The sequence below is a fragment of the Pan paniscus genome, chromosome 13 (assembly GCF_029289425.2).
Source record: "Pan paniscus chromosome 13, NHGRI_mPanPan1-v2.0_pri, whole genome shotgun sequence".
In the NCBI taxonomy this organism is placed as follows: domain Eukaryota; kingdom Metazoa; phylum Chordata; class Mammalia; order Primates; family Hominidae; genus Pan; species Pan paniscus.
In genome coordinates, this window is record NC_073262.2 from 30711770 (window position 1) to 30737561 (window position 25792).

The 25792-nt window shown below is 35.3% G+C and overlaps 1 protein-coding gene across 28 annotated transcripts in view; it reads left to right on the plus strand.

Annotated features, from left to right (window-relative positions):
* GTDC1 (glycosyltransferase like domain containing 1) overlaps nucleotides 1-25792 on the plus strand; it is a 385416-nt gene that overhangs the window by 131012 nt on the left and 228612 nt on the right. Inside the window, exon 1 of one of the 28 annotated variants that reach the window (XM_034954054.3) lies at nucleotides 24990-25369. The exons of the other annotated variants lie outside the window; for them this stretch is intronic. Coding sequence (XP_034809945.1) covers nucleotides 25287-25369 — 83 coding nt within the window. The 5' untranslated portion in view covers nucleotides 24990-25286. Of the gene's footprint in view, nucleotides 1-24989; nucleotides 25370-25792 lie in introns of those variants that run through there. 28 annotated transcript variants of the gene reach the window in all.

Below are 25792 nucleotides of genomic sequence, written 5' to 3' on the forward strand. Positions count from 1 at the left end.
TAAAAGACCTCTGACTATAGAATAAGGACCATCATAGTTTTGCTTTTGTAATTAATGTGATTGTTTTTAACATAATGATTGAGACTATTAGTCTGATTTTAGAGCACTTCTTACCTAGTTGCTTTTAAGTGTTTAGTGCCTTCATGGTTAGTTCTCCATATGACAGGAAAAAAATTAGAAAAATAAAAGATGTATTTAATTCTACTTTCATCTCCAACATTTATTTGTTTATAGGAGAAAGATTTTCTGCTTTTATTAAGGTCTTAGTCAATATGTTTACTTTTGCTGCTGTCTCTGATTTCCTGTACATGGGGCCTCTAGAGCTACGATGCAGATACTCTGTTGCCCTTTCCTTTCCTTATCCTTTCTTTAGGCAGCTTTCATGCTTTCTTGTTTTCTTGGGGTCACATTTGGCCAACTACCCTCTTTGGGGCACATTGTCCTTTCCATTAATGACTAATTCTTGTTCATCTTTCCTTTATTTATACTATTCTGTTGTTCAGGCCCTGGTGTTTCTTCACATCATGGACCTGCTGGTCTTCTGAGCTGCCATCCCACAAAGATAACTGCAAGGGGAGAGCAGGAGCTGAGTCACAGATGCTGCTCACAAAAGTGCAGTCATTTCATCCTTATGTCTTTCTAAAGAACTTAATTCTGTATTTCAGTGAATTTTTTCCTAAAGTCTCTGCTATGTTTTCCTTTGTTCACCATCTTATGCTGATAATAAAAATGTAACACTCCCCTTCTTTAGGAGAAATTCCTGGTTGAATATGTGTAGTTGAGAGAGCACTGTGGGGTGGGATGGCTTGGTCAAAATTCCTCCAGACTAGTTATCTTTTGGTTCTTTTCTAAGCTTGTTTTCATTATTCTTTTCCGTCATTAGTATTTATTAAGAGCTTTTATGTTAAAAGCCAGTGCCTATGCTAGCACTGGTGATACAAAGCCAAACTTGACAAACATGGACATATGGCGCTAGCACACAGCAAGCACTTAGTGAACCCTTTGTTGATTGAAAGAAAGCTTAGTGCCTATATCCATTTGCTGATACTTGTAACCTTGATTAAATAATCCCTGATTGAAAGCCATCCGTGATTTCCTATTGCCTATGTAAAATCCAGAGTATGCACAGGGTTGCTGTGGTCCACGCAATCTGGGCGCTGTCTGCCTCTGCAACATCATCTCCTCCCCTGTCTTCTCGTTAATGTGCTGTGGCAGCACTGGCCTTGTTTACTCACTTTGAAACATCAAGCTTTTTCCTGCCTCAAGTCCTATTACTGCTTGCTGGTCCCTTTGTTGGCAATACTTACTCATGCCCCCAACCCACACCCCTTGTTCTTCATGGCTTTCTCAAGTCGGCTAAAGTTTCGTCATTTCAGAGAGTCCTTTCCTGAGCACCCGATCTAAAATGAGACCTCTATTTTAGCACTCTTTTTCTCCCTCTGTAATAACATTTTATATAACCTGTAATAATTTTGTTTGCTTGATTTTTTTCTCCCCATTTTATTCTAAGCTTTTTGATGACAAGAGTCATATCTATCTTGTTTATCGTTTTATCCCTAATACCTAGTATGCCACCTAGCAGATAATAGCTGCTTAGAAAATGTGGTCGAAGGAATGAGTTATTAGAGTTTGAAAAATATGGTTGCCATTCACTTTGTTAATTTACTTTTTTCCTGCTCTGCGCACTACCGGTATCCTCTGCCTAAAGATATCATCTCTTCTACATAGAAACACAGAAACAAGTCACTTAAGGGCTGGTGTTACTCAGTTTTACTGGATTAAACCAAAGAATTCCATACACATTTTTTTCACTTTCATGGGTTATATTAATCAGACTATGAAAGCTGCCATTTTCTGTTATGTAAATTTTGACAAAAGAAAATATGATTTTCTGGAATTTCCCTTGTATAAAAGTATTTCTAGAAAAAAAGTTTCTTAGTTCAGGAAACATTAGTCTAGAACAAGCTTGTCCAGTCTTTGGCCCAGGACAGCTTTGAATGCGGCCCAACACAAATTCTTACATTTTCTAACTTTCTTAAAACATTATGAGATTTTTTTTTAAGCTCTTCAGCTATTGTTATTGTTCGTGTATTTTATGTGTGGCCCAAGACAACTGTTTTTCCAACATGGCTGAGAGAAGCCAAAGATTGGACACCCCTGGTCTAGAACATGCCTGTGATATTGTGTAAAATTTCATGTGATTGTATTTTAAGGCTTTTTAGTTTTGACAGTGGCCACCCATGAACAATGACTTTTAAATTTATGGAAGAGACACTATCAGAATAAATGACAGATTAGAATTTGGCCCAAAGAGGTATTTTGCTTGGATACTGCAATTGTTTAAACTTTTTTTTAAATTAATGCTTTTAGACAGATAGACATTCTTCATTTTGGTCACAAATACTACTGGTCACCATTATTTTATAACGGCCTACTTTTCACATTTATGTTGCTTAACTGGCCCATTTAGGCCTTTGTGTTTGTAGCCCCTGGCTTAGAATCTGCCCCACAAAAATGAATCTTTAACTGATCTTTAATAAAATATTTTAAATTGTATATATACATAAAAGAGTTTACCAAAAGAATAATAATCACTTGTGTTTGAAAGAAACAACATACTGTGGTAGGAGAATCAGCAGTCCTGGGTTTTAATCTCAGCTCTGCCATTAATTATTTGGCCTGAAAAAAATCACTTTGGAGTATTAGTATTAACTTTTGAGTGTGTAATATTATTTTTTCATTTGTAACTGAAGGTTTATGATTTATCTGTTCCTAAGTTTTATGATGTCATGAACAAAGAATTAACATCAAGATCAAGATTTAAGGAATTTGTCATGTCTCTCATTCAACTTTGTCAGCTCATTCACTGCTTCATTTAACTTAATTTAACTTTTTCCTAGGCTTATTTGTACATCTCCTTGAATTAAAAAAAATATATATTCAACTTTAATTTTTAGAGCTAGAGATTTTTGGGGAATAAGTGTTAACAGTGCTTCTATCTTCAGAGTCACTCTAATATGACTTCTTATTTGTTCAGATTTCCTTTTTCAGCCTCAGCCCTTCATGATTATTTGCCTTTTCAAAGAGAAGGCATTTGACTGTCATGTTAGCTATCTCTCTCTACAGGACATGGGACATAGGACATGTATGTATACTGTATACTCATGATATTACTGTAGAACTCACACAGAATACTCAGTTCTACAGGAGGGCAGTATTCACTAAAGAAGTTCAGTAGAAGGCTGAGCACGGTGGCTCACGCCTGTAATCCCAATACTTTGGGAATCCAAGGCGGGCGGATCACCTGGGGTCAGGAGTTCGAGACCAGCCTGGCCAACATGGTGAAACCCTGCCTGTACTAAAAATACCAAAAATTAGCCGGGCATAGTGGTGGGCACCTGTAATCCCAGCTACTGAGGAGGCTGAGATAGGAGAATCGTTTGAACCTGGGAGGTGGAGGTTGCAGTGAGTCGAGCTTGTGTCATTGCACTCTAGCCTGGGCAACAAGAGCGAAACTCCATCTCAAAAAAAAAAAAAAAAAGTACAGTACAGAGAAGTGGGTTTAATTCTTGCTTAGCAAATTCTGACATAGATCTAAGGGGATGTTAAAGATTTTGGTAAATAGAGATGAAATGGAAGAGCACTGTAGGAAAAGGAAGTAATGTGAACAAAAGTTCACAGGAAAAATAGAGAAATGTTTGGAAACTTTAAAAGCTTAGTTTAGCATGAACATATTCTGAGTTAGGAGGAGTTATGGGAGATCAGGTTGGGTGACAGACAAATTTTTTTCTAGTTCATATGCATTCTTAAATTCAAGATTAAGAATTTGTAGAGCTTTTACTATAGGTGATGGGCAGCATTGGAAAGCTCTGTTGCTCTGGACTCTTTTGTGCGATACAAACTCAATTCAAAATCACATAAACATGAAAGCAAATGTAATTGAGTCATGTAACTGAAAGTTTTAGGGTGGTTGGCTATTGGCAGGCTGGATCCAGAGGTGTCATTTGTTCTCCTGCGTCCTTGACTCTTCTTTCCTGTGTTTTGGCTGTATGCTGGAACAGGCTCTTACCATATGGATCACTTCCAGAGCTAAGCTTATATTCCACCAGCTTAGTTGCATTATCTGCGAGTACCTCTTTTTTCAGAAGTTCCAACAAAGTCTTGAGATGAACCAACTGTACCTTTTTGTATCATGTGGCCTTTGGACTTGTTAATGAAGCAAAAGGCATCTGATATCATGTTTGGCAAGGCCTATATTACATCATCACTTTGGAATCAGGAAGTGGAGTCAACCCCATTCAAACCACGTGAATTGAGTACAAGAGAGCAAAAGGAAAATTACATTACATTGCTGGTATTTTGTTTTTTTTTTTTTTTTTAAACAAAGTCTTGCTCTATTGGAGTATAGTAGTACAGTCATAGCTCACTGCAGTCTTGAACTCCTCAGCTCAAATGATCCTCCCACCTCAGCCTCCCGTACTAGCTAGTACAGGTGTGTGCAACCATGCCCAGATACTTTTTAGTTTTATTTTGCAGAGACAGTGTCTTGCTGTGTTGCCCAGATTGGCCTTGAACTCTTAGCCTCAAGTTATCCTCCCACCTTGGCCTCCTGAAGTTCAGGAATTACAGGCATGAGCCACTGTGTGTGACCCATTGCTGGGATTTAAATAAGGGGAAATGATGCTTTTTCAGACAAAAACACCAACGAGTGCTATAATAGAACATGAGAGTGAGGTAAGGAAAACTGGATAGGATGATTATTACAGCAGTATTGGATGGAGACTATTGATGAGTATAGGAGATGATCATTGGATTCTAAATATCTAATAGAAAAATAGTGAGATTCTAAATGAGAACATTAATAGTAGGAATGGAAGGCAGGAAAGGAACTAGCAATATGGATGAAAGTTGTGTTATTTGCTTTTTACTAGTTAAGAAATTTGTCTGGAACGGAACTGAAATTTAACTTTGTCCTATCTATGTGGAAAGGATTTGGGATATAAATTAATTTAGTCAAAATTACAGAGGTCACAATTAAACTACTTTAGTGGTTATAATTATTTTAAAAACTAGATAATGCTAATAATAAATTTTTCATATTTACTCATTACATTGGCTCAGTAAGTTTGTTTTGGCAGCATTTTAAGTTACTCCATGCACGTAAATGTTCTAAAATTTTTCTTTAAAAATCTAATGTAATACTGCTTTCTTCCACTTAAATACAATTACATATATACATATACACACATACATATATCTACATATATATATATACACACACACACACACACAAATATACAGTCATGTGCCACATAACATTTTGGTCAACGATAGATTGCATGTGCAATGGTGGTCCCATAAGATTATAATTGCCTATTTTTACTACAGAATTTACCTTTTCTGTGCTTAGATACACAAATACCATTGTGTTATAGTTGCCTACGATATTAAATACAGTAACATGCTGTACAGATTTGTAACCTAGGAGCAATAGGCTATGCAAATATAGCATGGGGGTGTAGTAGGCTATACTGTCTAGATTTGGGTAAGTACACTCTGTGATGCTCACACAATAAGAAAATTGCCTAATGGCACCTTTCTCAGAAGGTATCATCATCAAGCAATGTATGACTGTATATATAAATACACACAATCAATAAGTGATCCATTATTTGGCATTAACTTGTCAAACTTATCACTATCCCCCCTGCCAAAAAGTAAAGTATTAAGTGCATCTGTAGAGTTCATGTATTATGCTAGATCTCAGAGTGAAAATGAATGAGTAAAGTTTCTGCTTGTCACTATACTTGATATATAGTTCAGAAAAGCCAGTTTCCTCCTCAGTGATCTGGAATAGCAGGCACACATTTGATGAACACTCATTATGTGCTAGGCACAAATGATATAAAGGTGAATAAGGCAATATGCTTTAGGAAGTAAATGTCTTCTTTTGAATATAGTTTCGAGGTTTTTTTGTTTGTTGACTTTGGTACCATTTGAACAATGTTCACTTGAGTCAGCATTCTGAAAGGGTCATTTACTAATATGTTTCTAAGAAAATTTCCCATACTTGGTAACCTATCTTTCACTATAGTAGGGATCTAAAATGTAGGGCATGGGATTTTAGCTCGTAGTTACTCTGTATATCCAGTATTGATACAGATATTTATTTGTATTCAGACTGTTTTGGTGGTTCCAAGATTTTTATGAAATTAAAGTAGATAAGAATGTGAATTAGTTTTTGTCATTATTTTTTCCTTTATCGTAAATTTAAATACAATGAGAAATATTTTCATAAAAGCCAATATAATTCAAAGCATATATTATATATATATTTCGTGTGTGTGTGTGTGTGTGCGCGCGTGTGGCTATGTGTGCATGCACGTGCACATGTAACAATTGTATTATGGAGTTTCTCATTCAAATGTAATGATTCTTAGCTTTCATTTTGTATCATTGCTTAGTATTAGAAAAAGCTTCAGGATTTTCAAAGGGAATTTTTAACTTTTTAAAACAGAAAAAATGAACTCACTTTTAATGAAAAGTATTTTTCTATACTATTTTGTAAGAGGATCACTGCTAGGAAACCAAGCAATAGCTCAATGCCATTACTGCAAAGATTTAAGAATCCTTGACTTACTATTTTATTATAATTGATGGGAATGAAGAGATGATAACTTTTAAGTTTATAAAGAGTGATTTTAGGATTATGCAGTTATTTTAGTAGCAATATTATTATTTTTCCAAGTCTTCAAAGATATTTAATGACATTCATATTTTATTTGCAGTCTTTTTTGAAAGAGAAGCAGAGGTTAAGAATTGAGGTCTTATTTGCTCTGAAATTTGAATCCTGTTTAATATGTCAGTAGACTTTACGAAAGTAACCATTTCTTTGATTTTGGTATTTAGAACTAGGAGTAGAAAAAGGAAAATGCACATACGTACACATACACATAAGAAATAGAAACAGTGGCAGTTTTAGAATTGAACTGCCTGAGAAACGTTCAGGCTTTTGGAAACATGAACTTAATATTTGTCTTCTTTCAATCAGTTTTATTTTAGATAAAATGCTGGCAGATGGTAGTGATCTACTTGAACACAGTTGAGTTTTCTTTATTTTTTCCATGGAAAAAAGCTCCCAGAAACTTTCGTTCTTTAATATGTTCAGCATGCATATGTTTTACATGTATTAATGAGTATTAAAAATGCAGGTCCTAATTAGATGTCTAAATCTGAGAGGAGTTGTGGTGAGTACCAACCTCTTAGAATTATTAAAAAAATACAGTTTTGATGAACAGGAGTTTCTTTTTTGCTGTGACATCTTTCAGCCTTCTCCTGTTCCAGAAACGAAGGAATTTGCATTATCAATGCTTCTCAGCTATTGTGTTCTAGGGTTTCTACTAGATATTGTGAGTTTTGATGATAAACCTTCAGATGTTGATGATGTCAAAACTTGGGAGAATTCAGGATATTTATGTTCTATTATCACCTGTTTTACAGGAAAAAAGGTAATACCTTTTTTTACTTGTTTAAATATTTAGGCTTTAGATTGGGCATGAATAGTTACAAACTTTTGATATGCCTTATATTTTAGAAAACTGGTAGAAAAATCTGAAATATTATGTTGCAACCTGGTTTTGTTTGGTACTTTAGTTTTACTTTTTAAAATGTGGAGGGGTAGTGGTGGGGAAATCCCTTCACTCCAGATTTATCTATGAGTCACCTGAAGTCTTTCTTCTAATAGAGTATAATGAAATGGTGCCATCTGAATCAGTATTTCCATATTTGCAATTTTGGATATTCAGTTTGTACTCATCAACATTTATCTACATTTCTGTTTTATTTTTAAATTTGCCATGCAATCCTCTTTTAGCTAATAAGCACATCTAACCAAGAATGCCTTCCGTTTTTCATAGACATTGATTGTTAATTGTTCTCTCACTTATTTTGTCTTACCGACTAATGTATTTGTTCTTATTTTGTCTTACCGACTAATGTATTTGTTCATAACTCCAAACCACAAATTAGGCACATAGGTACTGACTAATCCCAACTTACAAATATTAGCCCACGCAGTGTGAATTTCTTCAATGTTTGGGCATTCCTAGGAACATATGAGGGTTTTTGATGTTCTCTCTTGTACCTATTAGACATTTTATTACATAGGAGCCCAGAGGGACGAGGAAAGGGCCTTGGACTAGAAGTCAGGGGAGCTAAATGCAAGCCCAATTCAGCCACTCACCTTTAAAAGTGCAAATCACTCTCATTCTGTATCATCATCTGCTAAATGGTGAAAATAAAAATAATACTCTTCCCTTTTATCTTCAAGATTTGTGAGGATCAAATGAGATAATAATCTTCCAGGAATATTTTGTAAACTGGATTAAATAATGTTTTAAAGTTGGAAATGTTTTAGTTAGAATTTGTACTGTTCCCCTAAGTGACTGATTTGCTCTGAATTTTTTTAAAAAAATTATTTAATCTCTAGTCTCTGTTTATTTTAAAATGTGAGTAGGAGAGATGACATAGAATTAATACTTTTTAAAAAACGTAGTGCTTAAAGAGTGTTTGGCCTGAAACCATAATGTACTCCTTTTATTCCTCAGTTATAGGTGGTTTGATAGGCACAGTGATAGAGCGGGAAGAAATAATAGAGGGAATATTATTTGCAGATTTTTATTCTCTCTTTTAACTATTTCAGTTCTGGTATCAATTTTGAATTGTAGCTAAATATCAGCAATCAAATAATTGGGGGTGCTGGGCACAGTAGCTCATGTCTCTAATAACAGTGTTTTGGGAGGCTGAGGCAGAAGGATTGCTTGAGGCCAGGAGTTTGAGACCTTTCTTGGCAACATAGCAAGACTCTGTTGTTACAAAAAATTTAAAAAAATTATTAGCCAGGTGTTGTGGTGTGTACCTGTAGTTCCAGTTACTTGGGAGGCTGTGGTGGGACGATCACTTGAGCCCAGGAATCTGAGGTTATAATGAGCTACGATCCCGTCATTGCACTCCAGCCTAGGTGACAGAGCGAGACCTTCTCTCTTTACACACACACATGCACACACACACACACACACGTAATATATATTATGTGTATATATAACATAATATATACATAACATATATATGCATTATATATACATAATGTATATTATATATAACATAATATATAATGTAATGTATATATAATAGGTGTAGTAATGGATTAAAATAGTGGTCATTTTATGTTATTTTATGTTTTTGTAATTAGAAAAGTAAATTAAGAATAATTCATTTTCTTCAGTTAACATTTATGTAATGCCTCCTATTTTATAAGACACTTTGCTACTAGGTACTTGATTCAGAAATGTCTGTAAGAATTATCAGTATGAAAAAGATAACCTGGAAAGTGGTTGAATTGCTCTCTTATCTAGTAAACACTAAAGAATTCTTAAAGAAATAAAAGGTGTATAGTTGTCTCATATCTGAAGGTTTGACGATGTCTGTAGCCTTTTTAAGGAAAAGCAATATTTCATACCTGTGGTAGAATGAGACTGACTTTCTAATACGAAGTAGTTATTTCACATTTATACATCATCTCTTTGCTTAAGCCCCAAGGAAAAGAATTATGTGAATGTCTGCACATGATGATATTTCTCACATTAATTTTAATAAAAGAATAACAGCTGAACATCATAGCTGCCAAAAAAAATTAGATAAATGAAAATAAATGTTCTAATGTACATTCTTCAAATTGATACTGGCTTTAGTAAACATAATAAACGTTTCTTGTTCACAAGAGAAATTGTGAATCGAATAGTAATTGGTCATTTCAGGTCAGCTGTGTCACTGGTCATCCATTAGTGCAAATTATTTAGCTTGAACATATCTTTGAAACTTACAAATATGCTGAAAGCATTGTATTAGTAGGTAAAACTTACAAAGAGATCTTATGTAAATTAGTTTTGCATTTTTTTCCTATAGAAATAAATTATCCTTTTTATTTCTTTCAAAAGTCTTGGAACACATTTTTACTTTTGCTACTTGAGACTGAAGGTAAATATGCTGCAGGAGAGATGGAGAAATATATTTGACCAACGTGTTGCAGCAGGTGATACCTAACCTGCTCATTGGACCTCCCTACTTTTTTGACAGTCTATTTAACTCTTTCTTATAACTGGTTAAAGAGTTAAACTAGGCCAGGCGCATTGGCTTATGTTTGTAATCCCAGTACTTTGGGAGGCTGAGGCAGGTGGATCACTGGAGGTCAGGAGTTCGAAACCAGCCTGGCCAACATGACAAAACCCTGTCTCTACTAAAAATATAAAAATTAGTCAGGCATGGTGTTAGGTTCCTGTTATCCCAGCTACTCGGGAGGCTGAGGCAGGAGAATCACTTGAACCTGAGAGGCAGAGGTTGCAATGAGCTGAGATCGCGCCACTGTACTTCAGTCTGGGCAACAGAGGGAGACTCACTCAAAAAAAAAAAAAAAAAAGTTAAGATAAACACCTCTAACTTTTCACAACCCTATCTCCTCCAAAATATTTCTAAATCTTTTCATTCATTTCTTTCACCCTTTACTTCAAGTATTTTACCAGAGAAGCTTACTAGCAAACAGTTTTGAATAGCTGTTAATAATGTTTTTACGTTTGTCATTGCAAAACAGTATTCTATTATTTTTGTACAATATTAGTTGTGGTAGAGGAGTGGTCAGTCAGTAGAGGAAAAGAGAAAGTTATAAAGTATTAGATAATTAACTTATGGATTCTCGAGCAATTGAAATTCAAAAGCAAATATACAAAGTATACTTTAGGGTTATTTTGATATTTTTTATTTAATACTGCCCTTTTCTTGAACTTTTATAAGCAAAGATCATCATAGATTTGCCTCAGAAATATTTTATTATTTCTAAGTTCCGTGAGGGCAGAGACTTTGTCTTTCTTACCACCATTCTCAGGGTCTAATTCTTAGTGTTCAGTAAATATTTGTTGGATGAATGAATAAATAATGATTATACTAAGAAATATCAATCAAAATTTATAATGTGTACTTTTGCTGTATCCAGTATTCTAATTGTGTTTATATCCAGATAAGACCTAAATAGGAAAACAATGATAGGCGATTTTCTAATACTTCATTATCAGCAATTGCTTTGCAAGATTCTACTTTCTGTTTTCCTTTTCTTTCTTCCTTGTTCTGCACATTGCACAACCCTGCCCGCATATAGTAATGGCTTAATACTTTTTAAAATGCTTGCACAAATAGTATGCTTTATTTTAGTAGAAATACTTTTTTCTTGTTGTATAATTAGTTACCTGTTCGGTACAGAGAATAAGGTGGCTGTTGGTGGTTTTCACTTTTCTCGTTTGGATTCTTTTTCAAGCAGCAAAAGATAGATATAATGAATTTAAAGCACATTAGGTAGAATTTAAAGTGACAAATAGGATCTACAAGACAGAGTGCTGAGACTTCTCTTTTTCCATGACACAGTGGCAATATGCATAAAACTGTTACCATTTGTTAGTTCATTGGCAGAGAAGCTCTGGTTTGAGGAATATAAATGCAGCAGGAAAAATGGTTTCATTAGACACGAACTTTCTATGCAGTGTTAAAACTCAATGCCTTTCTGGAAATGTAAGGATTTTGATTTGAAAAGAGGACAGTGGAGGAACATAGTGGTTTTATAATGGGGGTCTAGCTGTTGACTTGCCAATGATGCAAATTTATATGGTCTGCTTGTAGGAACAGTGTATCACAGTTTCTTTTCAGGTTGTATTGCTTGACCTTTGTAGCGCTTTTGAAGGTTTTCCACCATCCCTTAGAATTATACCCTCCTAAGTCTTCCTTTGTAACTTAGATTTTTACTATACTCCTTCTACATCATTAAAAACTTTGCTTTTATCATTGAATATTTCTTGGAAATGATATCGATTTTACCGAATTGTTATTTAGGCATCAGTGATTATTAGAGACTTATTGTATAATCCCAGCTAAGATAAAGTCCCCTTTTTTGTTGTTGTTTGATATGTTATAAAAGGCACTTGGTTTCCTTTGCTTCAGCCATCTCCCAGCAATTTTCATGAGTAAAAGCATTTTAGATATCACCTTGATTCAGTTATCAAAAGATTTCAGTGACAGCCAGTTATTTTTCTAATAAATAAATTCTTATTCACATAGTTAAAGCATGACTACCTGGTCCTTTCCTCAGGATAGTCCTATCCATTGTAAGTATATTTTTTTATTTTCTGGTTAATATAACTTGCTTATTGGAGGTACATCAAGTTTCCTGTTGTGATTTGAATGAGTGAGCAAGGACATTATGGAAGACTTTAACCATATACAAAATAGAGGGAACAGATAATGAACCTTTTTACCTTTTAACAAGTGTAAATAAATAGCCAATCTTGATTTATCAGAACTCTACCTAGTTGTTTTCCACCCCAGATTAGATTGAAGCAAATTCTAGACATTCCATTCATGGCTCTATATATTATATTGAATACCAATAAAAGACAAAATTTCTTTAAAAATAAAACATAATTGTAATATCATTACCACCCTGATAAAACCCCAAGTAATTCCTTAATGTTATGAAGTATATCCAATGTTAAAATACTACATTTACTATAAAATACTAACTGAATAATAAGACCCTATTATGCAGTGAAGAAAAGAGAAGGTGGCCAGGCATGGTGGCTCACACCTGTAATCCCAGCACTTTGGGAGGCTGAGTTGGGTGGATCACCTGAGGTCAGGAGTTCATGACCAGCATGGCCAACATGGTGAAACCCCATCTCTACTAAAAATACAAAAAAATTAGCCAGGCCTGGTGGCGAGTGCCTGTAATCCCAGCTACTTGGGAGGCTGAGGCGGGAGAATTGCTTGAACCTGGGAGGCGGAGGTTGCAGGGAGCCGAGATCGCACCACTGGACTCCAGCAGCCTCGGTGACAGAGTGAGACTCTGTCTCAGAGAAAAAAAAAAAGAAAAAGAAAAGAGAAGGCAGTCTCCCAGGGAACGGAACATACTTATAATGTCCTGTAGGCAATGGTTGCTCAATAAAAGCGACCAATTGCCCAGAGCTGAAGTATGGTGCTGCTTATTTGAGAAATTATTAATCAGTGTTCTTTTAGTGGCTCAATATCTTTAATGCTCAGTAGTCACTTAGTTGTTATTCTTCCATCTTACAGATTGCACTGTATTGAGTGAATGGTGCCCACTGAATGGCACAGAGCAAACCCTGTGTACTGCCTTAGGGGATAGCCCTGCCCTGCAGGAGGGCCTTGGGCATCAATATTTATATTTAAATACTCTGCATAAGTGGGGCACAGTGGTGCACACTTGTAATCCCAGTTACTTGGGAGGCTCAGGCTAGGGGATTGCTTGAGCTCAGGAGTCTAGACCAGCCTGGGCAACATATCCAGACCTTGTCTCAAAATGCATATATGTATGCATACACACATATATGTACCCTGCAGGTCTTTCTAATGTGCATCCAAGGTTGAGAATATTGTCTAAAGTGTACAGTCTGGGCCTAGTACAAATAATAGTATTATCTGTTTCATTTTACCTTCACCAGTTGTAGATTGTAAGTATAAATATAACTAATAATTCTGTTTGTTTTGTTTTACTTGCCGGGTATTTCCTTTCCTCTTGTTTTGCTACTTTGAAGGGATAATTATAGTAGTATGAAACATTTTGTCCACATAGAAGCTTATTGAAGAGGTTAAATGTTCTTGCTAATTAAAGAAAACACTAATTGGACAGATTGTTGTTTTATATTAGTAATTTTCATTATTTTTTAATCAGAGCTAAAAATATTTTTAAAAGAATGCTACTATTTTATACTTATTTTTCTCATTATTTGAGGGATTTAAATATTCAGATGAAATTTATTTTTGAGATAGTTGATCATGCTTTGGTCTCTAGGTGCGACAGAGACAAGATATAATTATTTTTTTGAAGTGTCAGAAAGTTTTATAATTCGCAATCCCTATCCATGCCTTACCTATCACTAAAATGTCCATCACCTATCCATCCATCCATCCTTCCATCAATCCATCCATCCATGCATCCATCCATCCATCCATCCATCCATCCATCCATCCATCCATCCGATTGCAAAAGGACTCAGCATAATGTCATTAATTTTCTTTGCACTCTTGCATGGCTGATTAGTTTGTTAAATCTCACTTTTTAGGAAAAGAAACTGATATGTTCAAAAGTCAGTTGGTTTCTCTATTTTCAAAGGGGAAATTAGTGGTAGATGGTTAAGATGTAGCCTGTGTTTTATCCCGTTCAAAGGCACTACTTTTCAATGTTGTGAAAGCTTAAATTAAAAAAAAAATTGGTGCTACTTGTCTTTTAGTTTCACTAAGAGAACATATTTCTTGGAGTTCTTCTAATAATTTTTTTATTTGCCTGGCTATCTTTTGTTGCACTGATTTGACCATCTGTATTAGTTTCCTAAGGGTGCTGTAACACCAGAAATTATTCTCTCACAGTTCTGAGGCCAGAAGTCCAATATCAGGGCCAGCAGGGCCACACTCCCTCTGAGGCTCTAGGGATGAATCCTTCCTTGACTCTTTCTGGCTTCTCGTGGCTCCTCCAAATCCTTGACATTCTTTTTGGCTTGTAAGCTGCATCACTCCAGTCTCTACCTCTGTTGTCACATGACCTTCTTCTGTGTGTGTGTGTCCTTTTTTAAAGGAAAAACATCACTGGATTTAGGGCCCACACTAATCTAGCATGACCTCATCTAAATTTGATTAAATCAGCACAGACATTTTGAATGGGGTCACATTCACAGGTACTATGGGTTAGGACTTGCATGTATCTTTTTGGGGGATACATTTCAACCCACTACATCATCATCATCCCAGAATTCAGTGTAATATGCCTGTCATTTTCTGTGCCTTCAGTTTTTGTTGTTACCGTTAAATAAAGGACTCTGTCTGGTATCATCATGTATAAATAATACGCTGTAAAATAGTCATTAATTCTGAAACCAGAAGACGCTGTAAGATATTTTATCTTCAGTTTGTCAGTAAGGCAATTGTTAGGGTTTGAGTTTGTACCCATCAAAACTCATGTTGAAATTAGATCCCCAATGTGGTAGCATGGAAAGTGGGCCTCAGTGGGAGGTGTTTAGGTCATGGGGCTGGATGGCTCATGAGTAGCTTGGTGCCATATTGTAGTAAGTGAGTTCTGGCTCTCGCAAGACTGGATTAGTTCCTGTGGAAATGAATTAGTTTTGGAAAGAGCAGGTTGTTAAAAGGCCAGGATGCTTCTTTGGTTTTATTTCTTCACTCGTGTCTGATTCTTCTTTGACCTCAGCCATGTTATGTCACCAGAAGCCAGGGCCATGCCCTTATATTTTCTAGCTTGCAGAACCATGAGCTAAATAAACTTCTGTTCTTTAAAAATTATTCAGTCTCAGGTATTCTGTTACAGCAACAAAAAAACAGACAAGACAACCACAAAGTGGTATCAGTGACTTGACAATAATCACGTAGATGATTGTCCACAGAGTAGTATGAATAAGGTGTTATTTGTCTGCTATTATATAATATTTTCTGTGATGTCACTTTGTTTTTTCTTATTAAGATTAAGCATCTTAAGATATTAATACCTGACACTAAGATGACATGACAAATATTAACACAGTTATGGCTTTAGAGTTATTCTAATCAAACTGCTGTCATTTTGCAGCTGAGGAAAGGGAGGTCTTGAGAGGTTAAGTGAGTTACTGAAAAGGAGAGTTAGGTGATGACATTTCTGGGTGGATTTTGAGTGTTTGGTATTGAATTCTATAACATGAACCTAATGTGGCAAATTTGATATTACCTAGAGGACACTGAAGAAAATCAATAACAGGTTTGAAAATAAATACTGAAAGAATTTGAAATAATTTAAACACAAAAGTAAAGGATGACTAAATTAATAATATTTTTCTCTTACCACTGAAGGCAAATAGAAACAGGCTCAATCATCAAGCAGATTCTGCTTTGTTTTTCAGCTAGAAAGTGTGACAGTGGGACTGTTGAGAATTGTCATGGAGAATTTGAAGAGGAATGAACTCTTATCCAAAACAAAATGAAAATAAAACCCACATACATCTATGTATTAGTTTTGTCTTACCTGGAAATTTCAAATTTTAAAAAACCCATTAGTTTGCATATTTATTTCCAGTCTACATTATTACTTCCTCCTCAGAATGCAAATCTAATTTACAGGGAGGGACTTCCACCCTTTACAACATAATCTCTGAAATCTTTGAACTTGTGGCTCTTCAGTGCCTGATTTTTATATCTGTTTCTCTTATAAAACAGGGCATGATGTAACTAATGGCTTTCAAATCTCTGACCTTCAGATTGTAGCATAATATTCCTACCTCAGACTTCCTATAGATGGATTAAGGTGTGTACCTCTAATAGGATCCTTGATATCTTTCAAGAGATGAAGGCAGAAGGAGAAACTCAGTATTCCTAGTAGATATATTGACCCATACTCTTCTGGGCATTGTCCTGGCTTCAGTTACCTGATGGACTGTCTAGCTGTAAATGAATACCATGTCTCAACTGATCTGAATCATCCTGTTGGGTAGCTTCTGCACTGACTTTTCTTCATTTGTCAGTTGCTCTGTTATTATACAGGGAAACATACATTGCCTGCCTGCCATTTGTGTACGACTTTATAATCTTTTCTACAAACTATCTTTCCTATGTCTATAGCTTTCCTTTTTGACAAATTTAAGCAATTTCTGCTCATTGATTTTTGTTTTATTTTGTTTAAAAATAATCTAACTTCTTTTCTCCTACAGACTTTTACAAGCTATCTAAAAACAAAACAGAAAACAGCTAACTCCTGCTTGCTAGTGGCTGTACATCCAATTGCCTTCCTTGGCTTGGAAAGGAAGACAGTTGTCACTCAGAAAGTCCTGTTGCATCTAGTCAGAAATTCTTAACCAGCCCTTGTTTAAAATTTCAAGGCAGTAGCTCTCGAGACTTCAAAGAAGATTATGGTTACTAGTACTCTTTCTGGTTATCAAACATGGTAATCTTTGCCTATATTTAGGATAAATTAAGGAAGAAGTAGACGTTGATGAATTAATATGGGCCAATTCAAAATAACAAGTGCATCAGCTTTCCAGCTGGTGCGTCCAATGGAACGTTAGAGAACCTCTGCATTACTGAAATCTACTTCTTAGAGGGTAGCATTGAGTTGCTGTTAAAATCATAACTAACTAAGAGTTATGCAGACCCACAGTAGATGACTGTGAAACATATGAGAACAGATCCTTGTATGGCCTAATGTAGTTACCCTCAGTGTTGCCATTTAGTAGCTATAAGGTTTTGGAGAAATTGCTTAACTTTTCTGAGCTTCAGTTTTCTTGTCTTTTAAAATGGGACTAATAATACCTACCTTACAGTATTATTGTGAAGGTGAAGTTAATCCAAATGAGATAATATATTTTTGGAGCCTGACATAGTGGCTGGCACAATGTGAGTGCCTCATAAATAGTGCAATATTTTTTATGTTCGTATAGCACTGTGTAATTTTCTCACATACCGTATCATTTGATCTTTCAAATTAAGAAGTGGTCAGGAAAGATGGTAAGAGTTTGGTAATAGCACCTTTTTTACAGTTGAAAAAGCTAAGTTTCAGAGTGGTAAGTCCCGTATCATATAGCTATTTACGGTTAGGTTTTCTGATTCCTCATCTAGAGCATTAGACTTTTCCCTCCTTTATTTAAACTCTTATTTTTAAAATTTACTTATTTAAGCTTCTAACTATATAGGTATATGGAGTTATACCTATATAGGGAGCCAGTGCTTTAATAGAATTCCTGATGCCCTCATCCCTGTATGCAAATGAAATAACAGATACTTAAAGGGCTTTGGAAAATAATTTTAAGTGCTAAGGAAACATAAAATTGAATGATTTTTTTGGTTAATTTATTATATTTAGTCCCTTCTGTAATTGGTAGTAAATTGGAAGCATCTAAAAAAAATCATCATTTCCAAAAAGGAAAAGAAATACTTCCTATAGCCATTTTTCCACTCTCATTACTGTATTAACCTTGTTCAAATATTCTTTTAATAGAAAATTCCATATTGTTTCTAAGCCTTTTGTTGAAGAATTCCTAAGCATTATAGCTCCTTATTTTTTTGTTGGAGGAACTAATTTTATTAACATGGCAATGAAACTGACACTTAAGGAATTATGAGCAAATAGTGTAGCATTTGCTAGATTATCTTTCTTTTAAGCTCTCTAAAAGAAAATATTTCTCATAATTGTTAACACTTGTAGAAAATCTTTTGAAAAAAATAGATGGAAAGTATTCCACTCTTCTGCCATACCTGGCTATTAAAAAAAGAAGGATTGGCCCACTTATATTCAGTATAGTGCATGTTTGACTTGCTCTACCTCCATGTACTTCCCTCAGTGTAAAGAACTTAGGCAGGTGTTATTAATAAAAAAAAATAATAAAAAACTCCTATTTTAAATAAGGATGCTATTCTCCCAGCTTTGAAGCTCACACATACTCTCTAACTTATCCCAGCTTTTGCTCATCTGGTCTTTAAATGTCTCCTTTCATGTGGTCAGCCCACGAGCCGTGCGTATTGCCGCTCAATCACGCCACTGTACGTAGCCATCATGAGGGTGGTTTGCATGATTTGCATTTCCTGTACTGTTTGAGCTTCAATGAGCTCTAAGCGCCACATATGAGGAAACCACTGCCAAGTAATGCAATGATTTTAGTCAAACCAGATGAGTGTGTGCTAGAGTCAGGCTACCAAGTTGGTTGGGGGTGGGGACGTGTTGTTAGGATATCCTGTTAAAAAAGGATTCTTCAAGATGTCCGCACATGCAGGATGTGAATTCCTTAACAAATCTGGCCATGTAATGTAAGAAAGTTACATTTGGGAAGATAAGACTAAAAGGCTAGATGAATAACCGTGTATATGTTGCTCTTAAAAAATTCAGCCCTATAGATTTTAGTATGATGCTTTAATGTGATTATTTATTGTGACAATAATAGATTTTGATGACATTAAATTTCTAGCCATATAGAATGAAATTTAGTCAGAATTAAATTAAATACATTGATTACATGTCCCCTTGTACTGTAAAAGAAAGCTTGTATTTTATTAAAAAATGATTGATGAAAACTGTTGGACAAGTATTACAGAAATGGCGTAGTAGTGGGCCAATGAATAGCTACTAAAGTGGAGAAGGAAAAAAAACATGTACCAGATACTAGTCTTCATGAAAAACATAGACAGATGGGGAGACAGACCTATATGATGCCACAAATAGATGAATATCTTGTAAGGATTTCAAACAAATGTTGAAAGATCCAGTGAAATTTTAAAAGTTGGTTTAAAAGTATATCTTATGCTTATAAACATAGTGTATTTATTCTGCTCACCTGAAACCCAACCTCTAAATTGTTAATAAAATATTGTATCAATATTAACCAAAAAGAGTGTAGGCTGAAACTATATCTAAACTCAGAAATATTAAAATGAATCTCACTAATAAGAGGGACTAATTTTTCTTAAGCTTCTTAGACTCAGATATGATATTATAATGCTTACAAGAAAACCTTCTATAGAAATCTTTTAAAGTATTGCTTAATAATTGTTTCAAATATTTCCTATTCTTATGTATGGACAATTGAAGAATATTCTCTTTTCTCTCTCTCTCTCTCTCTCTCTCTCTCTCTATATATATATATATATATAACCTGATAACTTGCTGTGGATGCTACTCAATAGTCTTTAGTACTAGTTCACCTGATTACAGCCTACTAACTAATCAGTGCCTATCAGGCATGCCCTGCAGCACTTTTAAGGTATTCCTTTTTTTTTTTTTTTTGAGACGGAGTCTCACTGTGTTGTCCAGCCTGGAGTGCAGTGGTGCGATCTTGGCTCACTGCAAACTCCGCCTCCCTGGTTCAAGTGATTCTCCTGCCTCAGCCTCCCAAGTAGTTGGGATTACAGATGTGCACCGCCATGCCTGGCTAATTTCTTTTGTATTTTTAGTAGAGACAGAGTTTCACCATGTTGGCCAGGCTGGTCTTGCACTCTTGACCTCAGATGATCCACACACCTCAGCCTCCCAAAGTGCTGGGATTACAGGCTTGAGCCACAATGCCCGTCCACTTCTAAGGTATTCTAAAGAGGAAGCTTTTAAGTCACACATACTTACTGAGGAAATTGTTGTATAATTATCTATTTTAAGAAAAGGTAGACAATTTATATGGATTAAAAAACTATGTATTATTATATCTACACTAAAATGGTTTTGCATGTTGAATGTACCATGTAGTCAATTTAAGTCTGAGAATATTTTTCATTGTGCTGTGGACTGAAATGTTAAAGGCCAGTTTTTACTTTTTTTTTTTATTCTCTTTTATTTCCTAGTTTCCACTTTTAACACTTATTGAATTTTAATGTATGACTTAACCCTTACGTAATGCTAAGTTTGGTACTTTTGGGTTGTTGCTAGCTTATCTGCCATGGGAGATCTTGGGCCACAGAGCGCTTTTTTCAGAGTCTGAATTTGAAGGAGGGCATATTTGACCCATAGAGCTCTTCATGTATTTAATTGGATATGTTCACTAATGCTATTAGAATGTTGCATTTTAAATAATGTAATGTCATAACTGTCACATAAGTTATTTTTTATTTATTGATTGATTTTTATTTTTGAGATAGGGTGTCACTCTGTTGCCCAGGCTAGAGTGCAGTGGCATGATCTAAGCTCACTGCGGCCTCCATCTCCCGGGCTCAACTGATCCTCCTTCCTCAGCCTCCCAAGAAGCTGACACTACAGGCATGCACCACCACACCCAGCTAATTTTTGTATTTTTAGCGGAGATGAAGTTTCACCATGTTGCCCAGGTTGGTCTCGAACTCCTGGGCTCAAAGTGATTCACACACCTCAGTATTTCAAAGTGCTGAGATTACAGGCATGAGACACTATGCCTGGCCAAGTTATTAAAATTATTATTTCTTACCAGTTAAATTAGTTTTAAGAACATTGAGCTTATTAGTGATTTTAGTTTTATGTAAATACATTTGAATAATGAATAATATTGTACCAACTTTTCTTTGAACATTCTTCTTGGTTATTTAGTTCCTAAGAAACTAGTATTTGAATCTAAAACTAAATTGTATTTTTAGATGCTTAAACCCGTGGGGGGAAAGGAACACATTTTGCATTAGTTGTCTTTAATTTATTAAATAATTCTGTAATGCACTGTGTGCATAGATCATGAAAACCACTGGCACATATTTTTCTGACTTCACAACATAAGCTGGACTCCTGTTGCAATCCCAGCAAATGTGTTTATAAAGATTCCAGCAGTAATAGTCTTGTGACTAAATAAGAAACAGAAGCTAAAGCTTAGAGCCAAACAGATACCTATCTGTTTCCTTGAGTTTAATCTGATTAAAACATGGCTCTCAAAAACATTAAATACAATGTCATGTCAGAGAGGTGGTATATGATAAATATAGCTCATGACAGGAAATGGTTATTAAATCAGTATTACTAGTGAATCTGTTATGGAAATTTCCCTTTAATTTAGTTTAAGTTCCCCCATTTGTCACCTCCAGTACATCACTATAGTTTTGTTTTAATGATAAATATGTTATTTTCTGTTGAATGAAAGACAATTTTTCTACTTTATCATACATTTGCTATCACTGATCAAACACTTCATACATGAACTACCTCCTCACTTTAACTAGGAAAACCAATATACAGACTAAAAGAGAATCCATACTAGTCATTGGCCAATGGGACCTAAATACAACAAACTTAAAGGCAGCAGCCACCTGGCCCTTATCAAAGGTACAAGCAGTTTTTTAAAAATGTGAAACACATCAACTTGATCAAACTTAAAATTATTGGATTTAAAATTGTAATTATTTGACACAAAAATTTTGAGAACTTCCTATTTAGCTTCATCAAAAACACCATCTTTACTGTTTGCTTTGAGGAAATAGGGAAAAAGTGTTAGTAAGTATAATACACATATATTGGTAGCTAAACTCTGAATACTCTAATTTTTTTTAACAGTTCAGAAAGCATTTTTTAAAGGAGAAATATTTTTACAAAGCAAGAAGATTATTTGGCTGACTTACATTAATGAAACGTTTTGGCATATGTGAAAGATTTCATCGAGCTATTACAACCACCCCCAAAAAATCTTGGTTTCCATTTAAAATGTCACCAATGTGGAAAAAATACCATCAATCTAATTGCGTATCTTTTAACTGAAGAGGAAAAAAAAAGTAAAGAAAAAATGAAACAAACAGTGAGAGTTCAGTGCATTTTTGGCTTCCCTTAAGGAATTCTGACTTAGGTATGGTCATTTATCTGTGGCCTTAAGATTACCTGTTTTTTCTGTTTGTTCCACTGTATGTTTTCATCTTCATTGGAATACATCTACTGAGTAATATTCCTAACTTCATGCTCCTCTAGCCAAACACTGGGAATGTTACAGTTCTTGTGAATGAGAACAGTAAAAGAAATTATTTTCCCAAAGAAACATAGGGATACACCTTTACAACAACAAACTACAAAATTCCATATGACATTATTCTTCTTGCTTTAAAATTATTCTTAAGAACTTGGTAGAAACAAAGACCTTCTTCACAGGAAACTTAAGTACTAAGTCCATCTTAGGAGTTTTATCCAGGAAACCTGTATGCAAGTTGCAGAAACAGCACTGAGACCCTTATTTATTAAAATTTAGCCCTTTCAATAAATGTGGAAAACTAAGTAGCTGTGACCTAACTATACTTCTTGAGTTTTGTAGGCAACTCTTGTCTAGTGGATCTTAGGCCTTTCTGTTTGCATCAGGACTACTTCACCTTTGAGGTGAGCCCGGTATCATAGTCCCAACTTATGAAGACGTTCAGAACCAGTTTCCTCTGTGCTCCTAAATACACAGAGTGAACGATGGTTCATGTTTCTACTATTAGCTACTTTTAGGAACATTGGGCTTAATTGTATCATGCACTCGGTGTTGAAAAATATATCTAAATCACATTAGGAAATCAAGGTTGAACATGAAAATATTTGGAGGGTTGGCATTCAATGTTTTAGCCTGCATAGAAAGTGGCAGTGAATATTTTCAAAACAATTGAGCAAGCAAAGCATAATTATTTTCAATTAACATGTGGAAATATACTGAGAGATTAAGTTATTTGTGCAAAGTTTGGCCACTTTTCAGTGTTAGGCAGTAGAAAAACCCAGGTTTATGCTCCTACTCTACTGTCAGTAAAGGAATATCCCATTTCATCTGCAGATGAGAGAATTGTTTCACTCAGAAATTACACAAGTACTCTTGCTGTCTAAGTGACCTCAATCAAAGAGGTTTTTATTTTATCTCAGGGACTCAATTCTAGTTGAGGGTAATCTGAAAGACTTGACTATATGTAAGTATTCCTGTTTTTTAACTCACATGCTCAAAATGCTAGCCGTAATAATTTAAATAATCAAAGAAGTTTTATGGGAAAGTAACGAGTTTCTCTAACTCTCGTTTTTACCAGGCAATCAGAAATTACAAATTAGGAAACAGGAGAGATGAGAATGGAATGTTAACATTTTGGTATGAAGCAGGTCAACATTGAAAATGCAAAAAGCCTGGATCCAGCTTCCTGAAAAGAAGCTCCTTGGTGACTCTTTTTCTTCCGGCTTCAGTTGATTATTTCTAGTATCCAACCCTTTTTACTTTCTCTAAATTTCTCTGAGGAACATCCTGGAGTTTCTTTTCTGGCTTTCGTTGTAACTAGTTCCTGGCCTACCTGAGGGGATGAATAGCATTATGGTATAGGGTAGGTGCTGCAGACCATATGGAGACCAGCAGGATACAAGAGTGTGAGATGCCTAGGGAAAGCCTCCCTTTGTCAAGTTAAAGGAGAGAGGTTTCCATTTGGAGGCAGCTGAAATAGAGAAAGAAGTATTGAGCACAAATTTACAAATCAAAATAACAGTCTTCCAGGGATAGAGCATGGACCAACATGATACAGTGTCAACCTGCATTTTCATGAGTGAAGGATGGATGGACTATAGTAATCAAAACAGAAACATAGCATCCTCTGGAAATAGTGACCACAGAGACAGAAATCTTTGTATTAGTAATGACAGGTAACGTTTATAAAGTGCCTCACTGATTGCTTATGTGTGTGTCATCTCATTTGATCCTGATAGCAACCCAAAATGGTGGATAAGCGTGAAGAATCTCCTTTTACGGATCAGGTTCAGAAAAGTGATTTGACCAAGTTACCCACTAGGAAATTTTAGAGTCAAAACTTGAACCCTAGGCTTCTAATATAGGAAATGGCTTTGTTTCTCAAACAGGTTGCATTCCTCACTTCTTTCCTCCTCGCTGTCATGAAAATATATCCAGGAACTGTGCGAGCACTGGATAAACGGTGGTGAACAACATAGCCCTGTTCCCTACCTTTGTAGAACTTAGTCTGCACTTCTTAGGACTGTGCTGATTAGTATGGGGTTATTGGGCACACTTGAAATGGGGCTAGTCTGAACTAGATGTATTATAATTGTAAAATATATCCTAAATTTAAAAGATTTCAAATAAAGAATGTAAAACATTATTTTTATATTATGTTGATAATGTTAAAATTCTAATCTTACCTGTTTCAGTTTTATTTTTTAATGGCTACTAGGAAATTTCACTGGCTACCAGAAAATTGAAAATTGCATATATTGTTCACATTTGTGGCTCACTCATTTGCATTGGATAGCAAGCTATGACATATATGGAACTGATTTTCTAGGGCACATTAATCCTTTTAGTACTTCTTTGGTTATATTTTTTACATTGAAGCATTTGGATAATTTGAAATTTGCCTGGGTGCATGCCTGCTTAGATCCCAGTTTGTTTTTCCTCCAGATGTCTACCAAGTTGACTCAACAACTCAGTTGAGTTGTTCATCTCTGATTTGAGAGGCCACCTTTACCATATGCCAACTCCTCGTATGCATTTGTATCTATTTCTAGACTTTGCTGTCGTATAGGCATGTTAATATTTGAACTAGTATTATACTTTATATTTTTGAGATTTTAAAATATTCTTTAATGTCTAGTAGGGTTAGTCTTCATCTCCAATTGACTACCCCCAAACCCCACAGAGTTTACTTGGCTATTGTTTTTCATAGTCTTCGGCTATGAAAATTAGAATCAGTTTGTCTAGTTTAAAATAAACAAAAACAACCTTTTTTTTTTTTTTTGGGATCAAGATAAAGAGGATTGATGTCTTCACATGTTGACTCTTCATGTCTGGATATGGTTTGGATTTATGCCTTGCCTAAATCTCATGCAGAATTATAATCACCAGTGTTGGAGGTGAGGCCTGGTGGGAGGTGATTGGATCATGGAGGTGGATTTCCCCCTTTGGTGCTGTCCTTGTGATAGAATTCTTATGAAATCTGGCTGTTTTAAAGTGTCTGGCACCTCCCACCACTCTCTCTCTTTGTCCTGCTCTGACCATGTAAGACATACCTGCTTCCCCTTTACCGTCCGCCGTGATTGTAAGTTTCCTGAGGCCTCCCCAGCCATGCTTCCTGTATAGCCTGTGGAACTGTGAGCCAATTAAACCACTTTTCTTTATAAATTACCCAGTCTTGGGTATTTCTTTATAGCAATGTGAGAACAGACTAGTACAGTGTCCAAGGAGATGGTACAGCTTTCCATTTAGTCAAGTCATCTTTGTGATTCCTTCAGTAGTAGTTTAACATTTTCTTCATACAGGCCTTGTCCATTTAAAAA